The sequence below is a fragment of the Chiloscyllium punctatum genome, chromosome 10 (assembly GCF_047496795.1).
Source record: "Chiloscyllium punctatum isolate Juve2018m chromosome 10, sChiPun1.3, whole genome shotgun sequence".
Taxonomy (NCBI): domain Eukaryota; kingdom Metazoa; phylum Chordata; class Chondrichthyes; order Orectolobiformes; family Hemiscylliidae; genus Chiloscyllium; species Chiloscyllium punctatum.
The window spans coordinates 52,802,481-52,818,392 of NC_092748.1; the positions used below are offsets into that span (position 1 = coordinate 52,802,481).

The following is a 15,912-nucleotide window of genomic DNA, read 5'->3' on the forward strand; positions in this document are numbered from 1 at the left end:
TCAATAAGTTCGTGGCCAATCTGATTGTGGCCTTGAGTCTACTTTGCTCCCTACTCCTGATATTCTTTGAAGCCCTTGTTTGTCAATTATCTACCTACCTCAGCCTTAAAAGTATTCAATTAAACTGCCTTCAATGCTGTCTGAGAAACCACATTTCACAAACTCACAACTCTGAGAAGAAAGGTTACCCTCATCTATATCTTAAATGGGAGATCCCTTATTGTAAAACTGATGCCCTTGTTCTAAACTCCCCGATCCCCATAACCTCACATTTAACATGGCTAACCCACCTAACATGGACACTACAGGACAATTTAGCATGGCCAATCCACCTAACCTGCATTGTGGGAGGAAATAGGAGACCCATGCAGATATGGGGAGAACATGCAAAACTTCACACAGTCAGTCACCCAAGGCTGGAATTGAACTCAGCTATTGGCGCTGTGACACAACAGTGCTAACCGCTGAGCTAACCTGCTGCCAAAGGAAGTATAGGAATACTCAGTGGAAGGGAGACTATGTCATAGACAATCGTTTAATCCCCAGATTGTATGAAATCAAATAATACATTAGCAATACATGTGATCTCAACCACACTTCCCATTCACCAAAAACCCCACACTTCATGCCTTTCCACTGTCATCACATTGTTGTCTTTCTGCTGGCACAAAAAATAAAATCACATGAAAAGTCTTTCATCCAATTCTATAAATTCAATCAAGACATAATGCATTTTTTAAAATTGATTCACCCTTATGCTTTATTTTAATACGGATGTTGTGTATGCCTTTGCCTGTCCTAGTGCTTGTTGGAGATGCTTCCTCAGACGTGGCAGCATGGGAATGGAAGCTTGCTAACCTTCACTTCATGATATTGGAGAAAGCCTCAGAGGGTTGTGAAAGCTGAGCAGCCATGCTTACCTGCCACGATGACAGCTGTCTGAGCATCTGTTTCAGCTCTCAGGCCTTTGATGGAAGCAGTTTGTATCTCAGTAGAAGCTGTGACGTTGTTGCCTGTTGGGGTCCAGCCATGTCCTGATGGAGGTGACCACCATGTTGGGCAAGATGGCCTCCAAGCTCTTTGCAAATCTCTGTGATGAGTTGGTTCTAGACTCCTTTGTGTATTCTAATATTGGACAAAAGCTTGCTGAAAGATCTCCCAGACTATGAAGCATTTTGTCATTCTTCTTGATTCTGTAGCCTGGCTCATTGAATTCCTAATTCCAGTCCCTGCAGAGCCAGGAGGTGACTGCACTGATTGACTCCTGTGATATCCTCGTTTCTCTCCCTGGCCTGGCTTCTATTCATTTGTTCTTGTGTCTCTCCACATTGCAGATTCATCCTCCACCAAAGCCACTAAAGTATAAACAGTCCGACACTGAACTGGTGACTGTGAGAGAAAGATCAAGTAAAGGCCCATTTTCATCTTCCTAGTCTTCATTCTCTGACTAGGAAGGTTCTAGCTTTTGGGTATTAGAAATATAAAAGGCACAAGTGTTTAGTTATGGTCAGGAAAGAATAGGATCTAAGAAGAGCTTGTTTAGACCATTTGCAGGAAGCAATAGCAGACTGAAGGAGAAATGGAATGAGAAATGAAGAGATAGTTACATGTATACTCTGATCAATGACCCTTCCTGTAACTCTAGTCTCTGAGATTCCGTTTCCCATGTCTCCCAGCACTGTCTCTTCCATGGAAATAAAAACCAGCAGGGATGCTTGGCCTCATCCATTTCTTCCCTGTTGCCCATTGTTTTGTGCCAGTTGATCATTCAAAAAAGAGAGCATGCATCAGTGGGTGTCCTGCAATGTGTTTGGGCAATGTGACTGTCATGACAAAGTAACTCCAGATGGGACTGAGCTGTGTATTGCAGCTGTTCCTTTCGTGTGAAGCTGCTGTAGGATGTGAGAGTGAGGTGGCCTTATGAATTGAACGGTTAAGGGCTAATTGATAGAAATTGGAGGTAAATAGATGATGGGGATGTAGAGAATTAAGCAGTAGATAATGAGATTGTTACAGGTGGCAGGTTATGCATTTGAAGATGAACCCACATTGGCAACTCATGTCAGATCATTAAAATTCTTCCTGCTATACATCTGTGTTTCTGGAGCAATATACCCAGCATGCTTCTGGCCTCTATGTGTTCCCTTTTCCTCCCTGAACATATGTCTGGAAGACCTCCCACTGCCCTGAAGATAAAGGATGATTTTGCTTCTTTTCAGTTCCATGGTTCCTTAAAACACTGGTGGTCGATCTCTCTTTCATTCGTTGCTCAATGCATCACAGATCAGGTTGACCTTTGAAGAAAAACTCATCACATTTTGCCACCAAATTGGACCTCCCTTCCACGAGGGGCAGACTGTTTTGAAGTAGCAGTAGCCAGTCTGCAGTGGGTCATAGACAGATGCATGCAACCAGTGAAAAAATGTGGGGAGTATTGGCTGCACTCAACAATTGCTTATCAATGCAGCTCATACCAATTTTACATGATGCCTGAAACACAACACCCAGGCACTAGTTAAAGCACACCCTAAGTGACAAATCTTCTCTCTGCAGCTAGTCAATCTCTCCACATTTGGCTTATTATAAAAGCAAATTAAAAACATATTCAAATTACATGTTTTTAGAGCATAGGAAACATGTAGATCATTTTTTAAAAAAACAGCACAATGTTTTTGGCTTCTGGATAAAGTTCTACAGATGTGTAAGGAAATAGATGCCTACTGATGGAAATGCCTATTGTCATTGTAGGTCAATGCTGATGACTGCCTGTGACCTGGGGGCTGTGACTAAACCTTGGGAGATATCTAGACAGGTCAGCAAGTTGCATATGCATGGCCTTTCAAACTGACTTGTCTTTTACTTGCTAACCAAATAATTTAGTCATATTTGTAATTTATAGTTTAAGAAATGAATTTATGCACAATATGTAAGAAATATTATTAATGACAGTACTTAATGATCTGGAATCTGTCATTCATTTGGAGCCATCTTTTTCCTGTAAATATGCAGATCCACTGAATTAGGTTTCTCTGCTATGCCTCTGAACAGGCTGGTTAGCAAAAACCTAGATACATGTTTTCAAATTAAATATAGTGAGATTTAGAATGTTCAGTTTTTCTTTTGCGCTTATATTTGTGTTCAACTAATTGACAACTCTATGAGGTTTGTGTGAAAATATATTCCAATGGGAAAAAAAAGACTTCATAAGAAAGATGCAGCATCCATGACTAACGAAGGAAGCAAAAGACTGAATCAAATTGAAAAAAATATATAAGCAATTCTGAGCAAGTTAGTGAGTGGTCAGAAGCAGCACGGTGGCTCAGTGGTTAGCACTGCTGCCTCACAGCACCAGGGACCTGGGTTTGATTCCAGCCTCAGGCAGTTTCCTGTTTTCTCCCACTGACCAAAGATATGAGGGTTGGGTGAATTGGTCATGCTAAAATTGTCCATAGTGTTCAGGGATGTGTAGGTTAAGGGCATTAGTCAGGGGAAATGTAGAATAATAGGGTCTGGTAGGGTTGGTGTGGACTTGATGGGCCCAATGGCTTGTTTCAACAGTGTAGGGATTCTATCCTATTCTAAGAATGAACAAATTTCAGAAAGCAGCATAGACTCATAGAAATATACAGCATGAAAACAGACCCTTTGGTCCAACCCGTCCATGCCAACCAGACATTCCAACCAAATCTAGTCCCACCTGCCAGCACCTGGCCCATATCCCTCCAAACCCTTCCTATTCGTATACCCATCCAAATGCCTCTTAAATGTACCAGCCTCCACCACTTCCTCTGACAGCTCATTCCATACGCATTCCACCCTCTGTGTGAAAAAGTTGCCCCTTAGGTCTCTTATATCTTTTCCCTCTCACCCTAAACCTATGCCCTCTAGTTCTGGACTCTACGACCCCAGGGAAAAGACTTTGTCTATTTATCCTATCCATGCCCCTCATAATTTTGTAAACCTCTACAAGGTCACCCCTCAGCCTCTGATGCTCCAAGGAAAACAGCCCCAGCCTAATCAGCCTCTCCCTATAGCTCAAGTCCTCCAACCCTGGCAACATCCTTGTAAGTCTTTTCTGAACCCTTTCAAGTTTCACAACATTTTTCCGATAGGAAGGAGACCAGAATTGCACACAATATTCCAACAGTGGCCTAGCCAATGTCCCGAACAGCCACAACATGGTGTCCCAACTCCTTTACTCAATACTCTGACCAATAAAGGAAAGCATGCCAAACGCCTTCTTCATTATCCTATCTACCTGCGACTCCACTTTCAAGGAGCTATGAACCTGCACTCCAAGGTCTCTTTGTTCAGCAACACCCCCTAGGACCTTACCATTAAGTATATAAGTCCTGCTAAGATTTGCTTTCCCAAAATGCAGCACCTCCCATTCATCTAAAATAAACTCCATCTGCAACTTCTCAGCCCATTGGCCCATCTGATCAAGATCCTGTTGTCATCTGAGGTATCCTTCTTCGCTGTTCACTACACCTCCAATTTTGGTGTCATCTACAAACTTACTAACTGTACCTCTTATGCTCGCATCCAAATCATTTATGTAAATGGCAAAAAGTAGAGGACCCAGCACCGATCCTTGTGGCACTCCATTGGTTACTGGTCTCCAGTCTGAAAAACAAACCTCCACCACCACTCTCTGTCTTCTACCTTTGAGCCAGTTCTGTATCCAAATGGCTAGTTCTCTCTGTATTCCGTGAGACCTAACCTTGCTAACCAGTCTCCCATGGGGAACCTTGTCAAACGCCTTACTGAAGTCCATATAGACCATATCTACTGCTCTGCCCTCATCAATCATCTTTGTTACTTCTTCAAAAAACTCAATCAAGTTTGTGAGACATGATTTCCCACGCATAAAACTATGTTGACTATCCCTAATCAGTCCTTGCTTTTCCAAATACATGTACAACCTGTCCCTCAGGATTCCCTCCAACAACGTGCCCACCACCAACATCAGGCTCACTGATCTATAGTTCCCTGGCTTGTCCTTACTACCCTTCTTAAAGAGTGGCACCATATTAGCCAACCTCCAGTCTTCTGGCACCTCACCTGTGACTATCGATGATACAAATATCTCAGCAAGAGGCCCAGCAATCACTTCTCTAGCTTCCCACAGAGTTCTAGGGTATACCTGATTAGGTCCTGGGGATTTATTCACCTTTATGCATTTCAAGACATCCAGCACTTCCTCCTCTGTAATATTGACATTTTGCAAGGTATCGCCAGCAATTTCGCTACTTTCTATATCTTCCATATCCTTTTCCACAGTAAATACTGATGCAAAATATTAATTTAGTATCTCCCCCATTTTCTGCAGCTCCACACAAAGGCCACCTTGCTGATTGTTGAGGGGCCCTATTCTCTCCCTACTTACCCTTTTGTCCTTAACATATTTGTAAAAGCCCTTTGGATTCTCCTTAACTCTATTTGCCAAAGCTATTTCATGTCCCCTTTTTGCCCTCCTGATTTCCCGCCTAAGTGTACTCCTACTGCCTTTACACTCTTTCAATGATTCACTCGATCTATCCTGTATATACCTTACACGTGCTTCCTTTTTTTCCTAAACCAAACCCTCAATTTCTTGGAAAAATACAGCAGGTCAGGCAGCATCCAAGGAACAGGAGAATCGACGTTTCGGGAATCAGCCTTTCTTGCCCGAAACGTCGATTCTCCTGTTCCTTGGATGCTGCCTGACCTGCTGCGCTTTTCCAGCAACACATTTTCAGCTCTGATCTCCAGCATCTGCAGTCCTCACTTTCTCCTCAATTTCTTGAGTCATCCAGCATTCCGTATACCTACCAGCCTTTCCTTTCACCCTGACAGGAATATACGTTCTCTGGATTCTCGTTCTCTCATTTCTGAAGGCTTCCCATTTTCCAGCCATCCCTTTACCTGCGAACATCTGCCCCCAATCACCAAAGGATGGCCAAAATTATAATTAGCCAGGAGAAATGGAATGTGAGTGGAATTTAGCTCGAGAGGTGATCTTAGTGAAACTTACAAAATTCTTTCAGGGATAGACAGGGTGAAAGCAGTTAAGATGTTTCCCTTGGTTGAGTATCAGCAGCACAATTTAAAAATAAAAAATGTAAATTAGGACAGAGATTAAGTTATTATTTTTTACTCAGACAGTTGTGGGCCTTTGATATTTTCCACCACGGAGTTTTGTGGAAGTTCAATCTTTGATAGATTTCTGATAACCATTAGCTTACAAGGTTATGGGAATGGGATGGATAAAAGGCACTGAAGTGTGTAATCAGATATGATTGTATTGAATGGCAGGGCAGGCTGAATGGCCTTCTCCTGTTATTATGTTGTTATGAAAAGCAGAAAATAAAAGTTTCCACATTTAGATGAAAAGAAAAAGAATAGCTAAAGTAGAAATTGGTCCATTCAAGGTGAGGCTAATGAATTAATGAGACAAAAGGAAATAAGTCTCAGTCGTCATTATAAAAAATACTACAATTTGTAAAGAATAGTTGAGAATGAAGAGGAACAAGGGAGCAAAAGATTTAAAACAATCAGTATTTGAAGAGAAAGGTGCAGGAAAAGGTATAAGGACTAAACGCTGACTCATTGGCCTGCACTATAAGCTCTAAAAAGAAGTGGCTTCAGAGATATTGGTTGCAATCTTCCAACATTTCCTGGATTCTGGAAAAGTCCCAGTGATTGGAAAACCTCAAATGTAACGCCACTATTTAAAAGAAGATAGAGACAGAGATCAAGAAAATATATATTAGTTAGCCTTACATTTGTCAAAGGGAATTCATTATTAAGGACATATTGGCAGGACACTTAGAAAATCACAATATAATCAGGCATTATGAAAATAAGATAATATTTGACTAATTTATTCGAGGAAGAAACAAGCAGGGCGGATAATGTGAAGCAGTAGGTATGATGCATTTGGATTTTCAAAAGACATTCGATACCGTGTTACATGTAAAGTTACTACAGAAAATGAGAGCTCATTGTGTTGGTAATAATGTATTAACATGAATATTGGGATTGATCAGCTAACAGTAAACTGAATATTGGAATAAATGGATCATTCTTAAATTGACAAAATGTAACTAGCATGGTGCCACAGAGATCAGTGCTCAGGATCCAACTATTTGCAATCTATTTAATGATTTTAATGAAGGGGTCAAGTCTATGGTAGCGAGGCTTTCTAATGTCACAAAGATAGGTAGGAAGGTAAGTTATGAAGGGAACATAAAGAATCTGCAGAAGGATATAGATAGGTTAAGTATTGGAATTTGGCACACAGAATATAATGTGGAAAATGTAAACTATCTACTTTCTCAGGAATAATACAAGAAACAGATTATTTAAATGAAGAGAGCCTATAGAAATCTATGGTACTAGAGGGTGTCTAGTGCATCAATCATAACAAGTTAACATGCAAGTATAGCAAGTAGTTGGGAGGTCAAATGAATAATTATATTATTGCATGATGAATGATGTTTAACTATACGAAAGTTTTGCTACTGTAGAATTGGACCTTAATGACTCCATTAGGAGAAAGTGAGGACTGCAGATGCTGGAGATCAGAGTCGAGAGTATGGTGCTGGAAAGACACATCGGGTCAGGCAGCATCCGAGGAGCAGGAGAATCAATGTTTCAGTCATAAGCCCTTATGCCTGAAATGTCGGTTCTCCTGCTCCTCAGATGCTGCCTGGCCTGCTATGTCTTTCCAGCACCACACTCTTGACTTAGTGAGTCCATATCTGAAGTATTGTGTCCAGTTAGTTCTCCTTATTTAAGGAAGAATGTAATTACATTAAATGAAATTCAGAGACATTTCACTCAACAAACTTAGGATGAAAAGATTGACTTGAGGTAAAGTTGAGCAGGTTTAGAAGAATAAAAATTGATCTTTAAAAATGATGTAAGCATCTAAGGAACTTGACAGGATGGTTAGTGAGAGGGATCTTTCCTTGGAGAGGAGAGACTAGAACTATTAGACATAGTTTAAAAAATAAAAGTTTCCCATTTAAGGCAATGACCATATTTTTCTCCCAGAAAGTTGGTAAATTTTGGAATTCTCTTTCCCAGACAGCAGTAAAAGGTGGATCATTAAATATTTTGAAATCTGAGTTAGACTTTTGGGTGTAGATGTGAATCATGCGTTATGAGGGGACAGCAGGAAAGTGGAGTTAAAGCCACAATCAGGTCAGCTATGATCTTAATGAACACCACAGCAGGCTTAGAAGCTAAAAGGCCAAATCCTGCTGTTATTTATTATGATGTTTTGAATATCCATTTTCATTCTTTTCTTTTATATGCCCCTCATCCCCAATCTCAAACCCGCTGAATGTTCATATATATTGTATGAAATATTTTGTGAAATATTTTGTGTTATGTCTTTTTATGTAGGGTATTTATTTCAAAAATTAAAACTTTACCTTTGTCAACTAAAATATTCACTTGTTATGAATTGCTGGTTGTGTGATGGAGGGAACCTTTGCAGTTAGATGGAGCAATCTAAAACTTCTAAAAGTTCCTTTATAACGTAAAGAGAAACATTCTGCACCGTGCCCATTTTAAGGTAGAAACTCCCTCTCATTGTTCAATTTACAAAATACTTTCAGACATTTTAATGAATGGCAGTTGACTCTAAATCCAATTATACAGTTAAAATCTGTTCTTAATATCAGCCATTAATAATGATTTGCTTGGATATGGATATAATGTTGTATCAGGATCCCAGAATGGAGAATCAAAGTAAGAATGAAAACTGATGAGGAATTGTTAGCCGAACAAGTTATCTTCTTACAAAAATCTTTGATCTTCTTGCAGGTAGCAGAATTGGTTACTAGTGAATTCTTTGAACAAGGAGACAGGGAACGATCGGAGCTGAAACTCACCCCTTCAGTAAGTGAAAGCTCATTCCTTGCACAGCTCTATTCACTTACATTGGTCATTTTCAAAATAGACAGTGTTGTCAATCCTGAAGAAACAACAGCCCTCCAAAAGCTTGTGACTTCAAATAAACCTGTTGGACTATAACCTGGTATCATGTGACTTCTGATCACCCTAGTCCAACACCAACACCTCCACATCAATCCTGTTGTAGTCACTTGTACGTTTATAGTTCTTTTTGAACCATAGTACCCCAAATGAAGGATTTTTTGTTTTTCACCAGTTTGCCTCATATATTTACATCATTTTTCAGCTGATGTATGAAGAGGTAATTTAGAAAGTGCATGTTAGAAAATTGTACTTCATTTTGAACATTGCTGAAATAATTATGAACTTTGGGCTAGGAATTAAATCATGCCTGAATCAAAACATGATCCCAGCCCTACACATGCCATAAGGCAGCAAGGTAGCAAATTAGTCTATCATCTTATTTTGTTTATTATAGACAAGTTGTAGGAGAGAACTTGCCAGCCCAGTGAGATCCAGCCAATTACAACAACTCCTTAGGGTCCTCTGGAGAGACCAAACTTTGGACAGGTTGGGAAGGGTGTAGCACTGGTCAGCAGTGACCTCTCAACTTGTTGCAGAGCTATGTAGAATGTTTCTGCAACTCTGTTACTCAGAGAATGGGAAATGTACCTTTTCAAGGATTTGTGTTTTGGTTTCTTTAGTATACTTGCCTGAGAATATTGACTGCACTATTGTCCATTACAAACCAATTTTGCAAAGGGAATCTCAAACATGCATTAGGCCACTTACTTCTATTGGCAAAAGCTTAATAACATCATCCTACATTTTTATAATGTCTTGGAATCCTAAGGAGCTGTATTCCTTTCTGTGGATTGTCAACTTAATGTGGGGAGAGGTTTATTCTGCCTGACAAAACCTTGAGTCAGCCATTATGTTGCTGATGGTAGAGCCATAAATGATAGCAAAAATAGGGGGAGTTTCCAGACAAAGTGCCATCCAAAAGTTCCTCAACAGCAGAACAAGTGAAGGAGGACTGTGTATCTCACCAGATGCAAAGGAGAAGAAGACTGAGGATTGTGACTTGGTCTGTCACTGAAATCTGATCAGAAACTCATCAAGATTATGTGGACAATGATGGCACCCCATGGTCCCCATGTAAAACTAAATCACATAGAGTCTTTGATCAGGGTCCATTTTCCAAATCCTGTGCTGATGGAGGATTAGCACTGGGGACAGGGCTATGAACCTGGAAGTCTCTCAGTCAAAAATCTGCACAAACGGACAGACCACATGTTGGTCATTGGATATCTGTATTGTGAAAGAGATTTTTGACTTGCAACATCGGTGACAGTGGACTCCTTTGTTCACCCCGAATGGGAAGGGAGATAGAAAAGGTGCCCTGAAATAAGCTGCTTGAATTTCTCCTGGCTGGGGAGCTTCAGCCTTCAACATCACTATATTTGTCTCAAAGAAAATTTTAAATATTAGATGGATAATTTCAGCAGCAACCATCCAGAAAGACAAATTACACTTGTATCAATGGCTATAGAACTGCACTTTGACATTGCTACCTCAGAGTGACTTACTTTCTTGGGCTGGGGCACCTGAAGGAGCAAGTAAAGGGATATACTATATACTGGGGAGGAAAAGCTAAAAGTGACCTTACGAGTGTTTCATTATTACAACTCAGAGTTCTGACAAGATCCTACTCCGGATGGCAAAGCTAACTCTGTGGACCTAGAGACTTCACCTCCAGCTCAGCTATAATCAATATGGCACAGTCTTTGGCATTGAGACATCGACATTTGTCTTTGATGAACATAAACACACACACTATAGTTTACAGATGGCTACTGTGTTGTTGGGCATTCTGCACCAAACTTGCAATGAATGTTGAAGGAGACACTCTGGAATATGCTGAGTACTTCCTGTATCTTGACATTCATCTCTCTCAAAAGGCCACCAATGACAAGGAGATTGATAACTGGAGCAGTTGCACCTTCTACAAATTACAAAAGCAAGTACTTAACAATAAAACTTCAGGAAGTCAACAAAACTTCTAGTGTACAGAACAATTATCATCATAATGCTGAGACCTGGACTGCGGATTAGCAACACATAAGAACACTAGAGAAACAGTAACATCAGTGACATATATTCTGGATTAAGTGGAGGACCATCAACCAAATGCTAGTGTCCTTCTGAAGCCAGCCTTCAGGTAAAACTCCTATAAAACCAACTTTTACGAACTGGACACTGTGTCTGGAGGCTGAAAACAATTTGTCCCACCAGGTCCACAATGGCCAATATTCCAGGGGAAGGCAAGAAAATATTGCAGCAGCTTTGCCATTAATGACTGGAAGAAGCTTCCTACCAATAGGTCAGAATGGTGACAGACTGTCCATCAGGCTGTATCATTATCTAAGACATAACGTCTGACAGTCATAGAGTCACACAGTCATACAGCACGGAAACAGACCCTTTGGCCCAACTATTCCATGCCAATTAGGTTTCCTCAACTGAACTCGTCCCATATGCCTCTATTTGGCCGATATCATTCTAAACCTTTTCTATCTATGTATCTATCTAAATGACTATCCAATGTTGTAAATGTACCACTTTGAAGAGGTGACCAAGAAGATGGATGCGGGCAGATTGATAGACATTATCTTCATAGACTTTGGCAAGGTGTTCAATGGTCCCATATGATAGGCTAGCTAGTAAGGTTAAATCATATGTGAACCAGTGAAAGCTAGCCAATTGGATACAAAATTCCCCTGTACCACTTCCCCTGGCAGCTTGTTCCATCTACACCAACTCTATGTGAAAATGTTGCACCTTTTAAATTTTTCCCCTCTCACCTTAAACCTATATCCTCTAGTTTTAAACTCCCTACTCTGGGGAAAGGACCTCAACAATTCACCTTATCTATGCCCCTCATGATTTTACAAATCTCTATGTCACGCCTAAGCCTCCTACGCTCCAGGGAAAAACATCCCATCCTCTCCGTATAACTGAAGCCCTCCAGTCACAGTAACATCCTTTTAAATCTTCTTTGCACTGTCTCTAATTTAATAACATCCTTCCTATAGCAGGGCAACCATCATTGTCCACAGTACCCCAAATGTGATCTTACTAATGTCTTGTACAGCAGTTGCATAACATCTCAACGCCTGTACTCAGTGTTCTGACTGATGAACGCAAGTGTGCCAAATGCCTCCTTCTCCACCCGGTCTACCTTTGACGCCACTTCCAAGGAACTATGTACCTACACCTAGGTCTCTCTATTGGACAATACTCCCCAGGGCCCTTCTATTAACTGTAAGTCCTTTCCTGGTTTGTCGTGCCAACACCTCATATTTCTCTGAATTAAGTTCCATCTGCCATTCTTCAGCTCACTTGCCCAATTGATCAAGATCCCATTGTGCTCTGACATAACCTTCTTCACTATCCACTATATCACAATTGTGGTGTCATCTTCAAACTTACTAACCATGCCTCCTATGTTCTCATCCAAATCGTTTATGATTATGACCCACTCTGCTGGTCACAGGCCTCCAATCTGAACAACAGCCTGTATCACCACCTTCATTCTCCTACAATCAAGCAAATTTTGTATCCAATTGGCTAGCTTTCACTGGTTCACATATGATTTAACCTTACTAGCTAGTCTATCATATGGGACCATTGAACACCTTGCCAAAGTCTATGAAGATAATGTCTATCAATCTGCCCGCATCCATCTTCTTGGTCACCTCTTCAAAAAACTTAATCAAGTTTGTGAGACACCATTTCCCACACACAAAACCATGTTGACTATCCCTAATCAGTCCTTAACTTCCCAAATGCTTGCAGATCCTGTCTGTCAAAATCCTGTCCAACAACTTACCTACCAATGACATCACACTCACTGGTCTGTAGTTCCCCGGTGTTTCCTTTTGGCCTTTCTTAAATAATAGCATAAAATTAACCACCCTCCACCCTTTCAGCATCTCACCTGTGGCTGTTGATGATACAAATATCGCTACTATGAGTGTCACAATTTCTTCCGTGGCTTTCTACAATATCCTGGGATGATCGAGGTCATCGGAAGAACATCCGATTGCTGGGGCTTCCCGAACAGGAGGAAGAAGGGCAGCTTTCTGGAGCAATGGCTCCCACAGTTTCTGAGGCTGGAAGTTGAGGTATGCCCGGTTCTAGCATGACTCCAGCATTATGGAGACAAACAAATGATGCTGGAAGCCTCTATGGAACTGGGGGAGGATCCTCAAGCTCTGATATATAAAGGATCACAAATTATGCTTTCCCAGGACTTCTCTCGGGTCGTGATTCATAAGACAAAGGACTTTAATGATGTAAAAAAGCAGGTGAGGAACTTGAATATCCAATATTCCATTAGATATCTAGCAATACTGCGTTTCAGCCATGGAGGGTCCGTGTTCAACTTTGATTCACCAGAAAAGACAAAAGACTTCTTGGATGCTTTAAAATAGACTGACTGGCTTGAATTATATGGACAATTACTTTACTTTGTTCTCTTCTCTGTAATTAACCTGGTTTACCTGGTTGTTGGATGGGGGTGGTCTTGGTTTTTTTAAATATAAGTCAGGGTCATAATTATTTCCTTTTTTTGTCTCCTGTCCCTTCTCTCTCCATTCCCGCCATCTTTTGTTTTCCTGGGTTTTCTTTTCTTATTATTTCCTTTTGTCCTTCTTTTCTGGTTTAGGATGAGGGGGAGGGGGAGGGGATGCGGGGAGAAGTATTGTTTTTGTTGTTCTACCAGGAATGCCTAGGAAAACAGTATGGAGGGGATGGGTTGGGTGCCGACTTTTAACTTTCTTGGTATAAGATGCTGTTTTTCTTTCTAACTTTGTGTTGTCTGTGGTGGGGGCATGGCTTCAGCTAGAAGGAGTCATGGTGGAGCTAATGGTTGGTATGAGCAACCCCCTGTGGACAAGGGGGAAAAGACTCCTTTCATTTATGTTGTCAAAGTAGCTAGTAGAAGTTTTGATTTAGTAGTTTTGGGAAGTTGCATTTTTAAACTTATACAAACGGTTTATGGTTTTCACTCGGTGTGCTATGAGTGGGACTCTTCCCCCCGGGGGGTCATGGACTGTTTCAGATGGCTATGGCTAACCATTCATTTAAATGGTGCATCTGGAATGTTAAGGGGAGTCATTTACCAATTAGGAGTAAAAAATACTTTCAAGCCTTAGAAAAGAGAGGGTCGACATATCCTTGTTATAAGAAATGCACTTAACTGATAGGGAGCATTTGAAGTTGCAACAGGTGTTTTTTCATCCTTTAATTTGAAAAGTAGAGGAATTGCTATTCTCATCTGGAAGAACCTCCCGTTTCAAATGCTAGGTCAAATTAAGGATGTGTGCAGGTGATTCATAATTCTTAAAGCTTTAATAGATGGAGAGGAAAATGGGATTCCGAATGTATATTGCCCCCCCAGCACATCTCCTTAGATTCTTAACAGATGCACTTTTTAGATTGAGGCCCTTGGGGTGCGTCATAATTACAGGGGGAGACTTTTAATCATATTATTGAACCCGAGGTGGACAGGATGCCTAGGAGTTTTGCAGGTATGTCTCCGCAATCCAGGCAGTTGGTGGACCTGAACAGGGATTTGGGTTGATGGACATGTGGAGGTCTCTTCATCCAAAGGTAGGGATTTTACCTTTTTCTCTAACCCACATAAATGCTATACCAGAATTGACATTTTTTTGTCCCATTGACCTTTTTGAGTTCAGTGCTGTCCTGCAGAATAGCGAACATAGCCGCTTCTGATAGTGCGGTAGCGTACATGGAGGTCAAAGCCAGTGGTGGTAGGATGGGGTCCTGGCACTGGCACATGGACCCTTTCCTCCTGAAAGATAGCAAGTTTATAGAGCATTTTTCATGGGAGTTTAAATCTTTTGGGATATTAATTTAGGTATGGCCAGTAACCCACTGGTGCTGTGGGAGACTGCCATGGCCTATGCACCAGGTTTGATTATTTCTTACTCTGCAACCCGGAAGCGGCAGAGGGGAGAACAGCAATGTTTGCTCAAGGCTCGCCTGAAGGCAGCTGAGACAGCATACTTTGATAGGCCATCAATAACTTAAATTGCAATGATTACAGCCATTAGGGCCATTTTGAATGCTGCACTTACCCAAACAGCAAAGAGGGAAATCTCCTTTGTGAAACAGAGATTATTTGAGTACGGTGATAAACTGGGTAGATATGGCCAGAAAGAAGAATGCCCCCCTATCTATTACATCCATCAGACAGAGTGCTGGTACACTTACTTGCAATGCTAAAAAGATTAATGCAGCATTTTGAAAGTGTTATTTTGAGCTGTATCAGTCAGAGGGCTGTGAGGACAGAATAATGAAGATGGAATCCTTTTTTAAGAACCTGGACCTTCCGGGTGTAACCTCAGAGAAGGTGTCCTTTCTGAGTGCTCCCCTTGACAACTCAGGAAGTACAGGAGGCAGTAAGGCTGCTCCAGAGTGGTCAAGTGTCCGGCCGAGACGGATTTCAAAATTAGCTTTATAACGAGTTTACAGACAAACTGGCCGGGCCACTCTTGGATATGTACAATTACTCATTCAGTCAGGGCCACCTCCCATCTTCTGTGAGAAGCAAATATTTCTCTTATTCTTAAGAAAGGGAAAGTCCCAGAGGATTGCACTTCGTACAGGCCCAGATCATTACTGAACATGGATTTTAAAATCCTGTCGAAAATGCTGGCATTAAGGTTGGAGAAGGTATTGCCTTTTATTGTAAAGGAGGACCAGACAGGTTTTATTAAGGGTCGTAGGTCTACAACAATATTAGAAGAGTACTAAATATGGTAGAAGGGCTGATGCCCGAAACGTTGATTCTCCTGCTCCTTGGATGCTGCCTGACCTGCTGCGCTTTTCCAGCAACACATTTTCAGCTCTGATCACCAGCATCTGCAATCCTCACTTTCTCCTACTAAATATGGTCCCAATATGTCAGCAAAGAGT

The 15,912-nt window shown here is 41.1% G+C and overlaps 1 protein-coding gene across 5 annotated transcripts in view; it reads left to right on the forward strand.

Annotated features, from left to right (window-relative positions):
* LOC140482128 (dual 3',5'-cyclic-AMP and -GMP phosphodiesterase 11A-like) overlaps positions 1 to 15,912 on the forward strand; it is a 424,709-nt gene that overhangs the window by 374,874 nt on the left and 33,923 nt on the right. For all 5 annotated transcript variants that reach the window (XM_072579133.1, XM_072579132.1, XM_072579135.1 and 2 more), the window contains 2 exons: positions 2,749 to 2,812; positions 8,818 to 8,892. In XM_072579133.1, coding sequence (XP_072435234.1) covers positions 2,749 to 2,812; positions 8,818 to 8,892 — 139 coding nt within the window. The remainder of the gene's footprint in view (positions 1 to 2,748; positions 2,813 to 8,817; positions 8,893 to 15,912) is intronic.